At 33.6% G+C, this 831-nt stretch overlaps 1 protein-coding gene across 3 annotated transcripts in view; it reads right to left on the reverse strand.

Annotated features, from left to right (window-relative positions):
- Window positions 1–831, reverse strand: part of LOC106680646 (GTP-binding protein REM 1) — a gene marked incomplete at its 3' end in the record, with an annotated part of 52,591 nt that overhangs the window by 15,413 nt on the left and 36,347 nt on the right. For 2 of the 3 annotated variants that reach the window (XM_067044799.1, XM_067044800.1), the window contains 1 exon segment: window positions 143–339. In XM_067044799.1, the coding sequence (XP_066900900.1) occupies window positions 143–339 (197 nt within the window). 3 annotated transcript variants of the gene reach the window in all.

An 831-nucleotide genomic window follows, 5' to 3' on the forward strand; every position in this document is an offset into this window, starting at 1 on the left:
TACATAAATTACATATTTTTACATGATATAATAAATGGATATGGCTACATTAAAGTATATTTTATATCAATAAAATAACCCGAATCATTCAATTTTCAACTAAATAAAATAAAAAAATTACGAATGATTAAAATTCACTCACCTAATGAAGCGTCATAGGTATTCATGTACTCTGAAGTCATGAACTGAGATACTAGGGCAGTTTTACCGACACCAGATTCACCCAAAAGAACAATCCTGTATTTGGCGATGTCCATAGTTTCGGTACTGATGTTTGTCGTCTGGGAGCAACAGCTTCCTTGCCAAGGTGAAAGAGGACTGACTCTGGAACAACAAAGGCTGCCGGCTTCACATTCAGTCTGTGCTCGTCAAACCCCTGCTCCAACTTACACTCTAAAAATTAATGGCGAGCGAGGTAGTGTTCCCATGGGAATACGAAATGGCCCAATACCGTCGTTTACACCGGAGATTTTATACGATCAAGGGCTTGCTACATTTTTTACAAATTTTTTTAAAGGGTTAGGAAGAGATTTTTAATTTGAACCGGATTTCCCAGCTATATTAAAATATTTTAATGTTCACAACTACATTATGAAAATTTTTTTTGTAACTACTAAAGTGAAGTATATCTTCCAAAAATGATTTATTATAAGGTTGTGATTCTAATGGGACGAGAACACAAAAACGTAATTGTTACAAAATCTTTTGGGATATATATTTGACTTTGGCAATTATTAAATTACCAGATGAATTCCTACAAGTGTATATCAAGTATTGAACTTTTCACTTTGGTATCTGTTGCAAGTCTAGTAACTTGGCATACAATATATA

The sequence above is a fragment of the Halyomorpha halys genome, unplaced genomic scaffold (assembly GCF_000696795.3).
Source record: "Halyomorpha halys isolate HHAL.00 unplaced genomic scaffold, Hhal_1.1 Scaffold273.1, whole genome shotgun sequence".
NCBI lineage: Eukaryota > Metazoa > Arthropoda > Insecta > Hemiptera > Pentatomidae > Halyomorpha > Halyomorpha halys.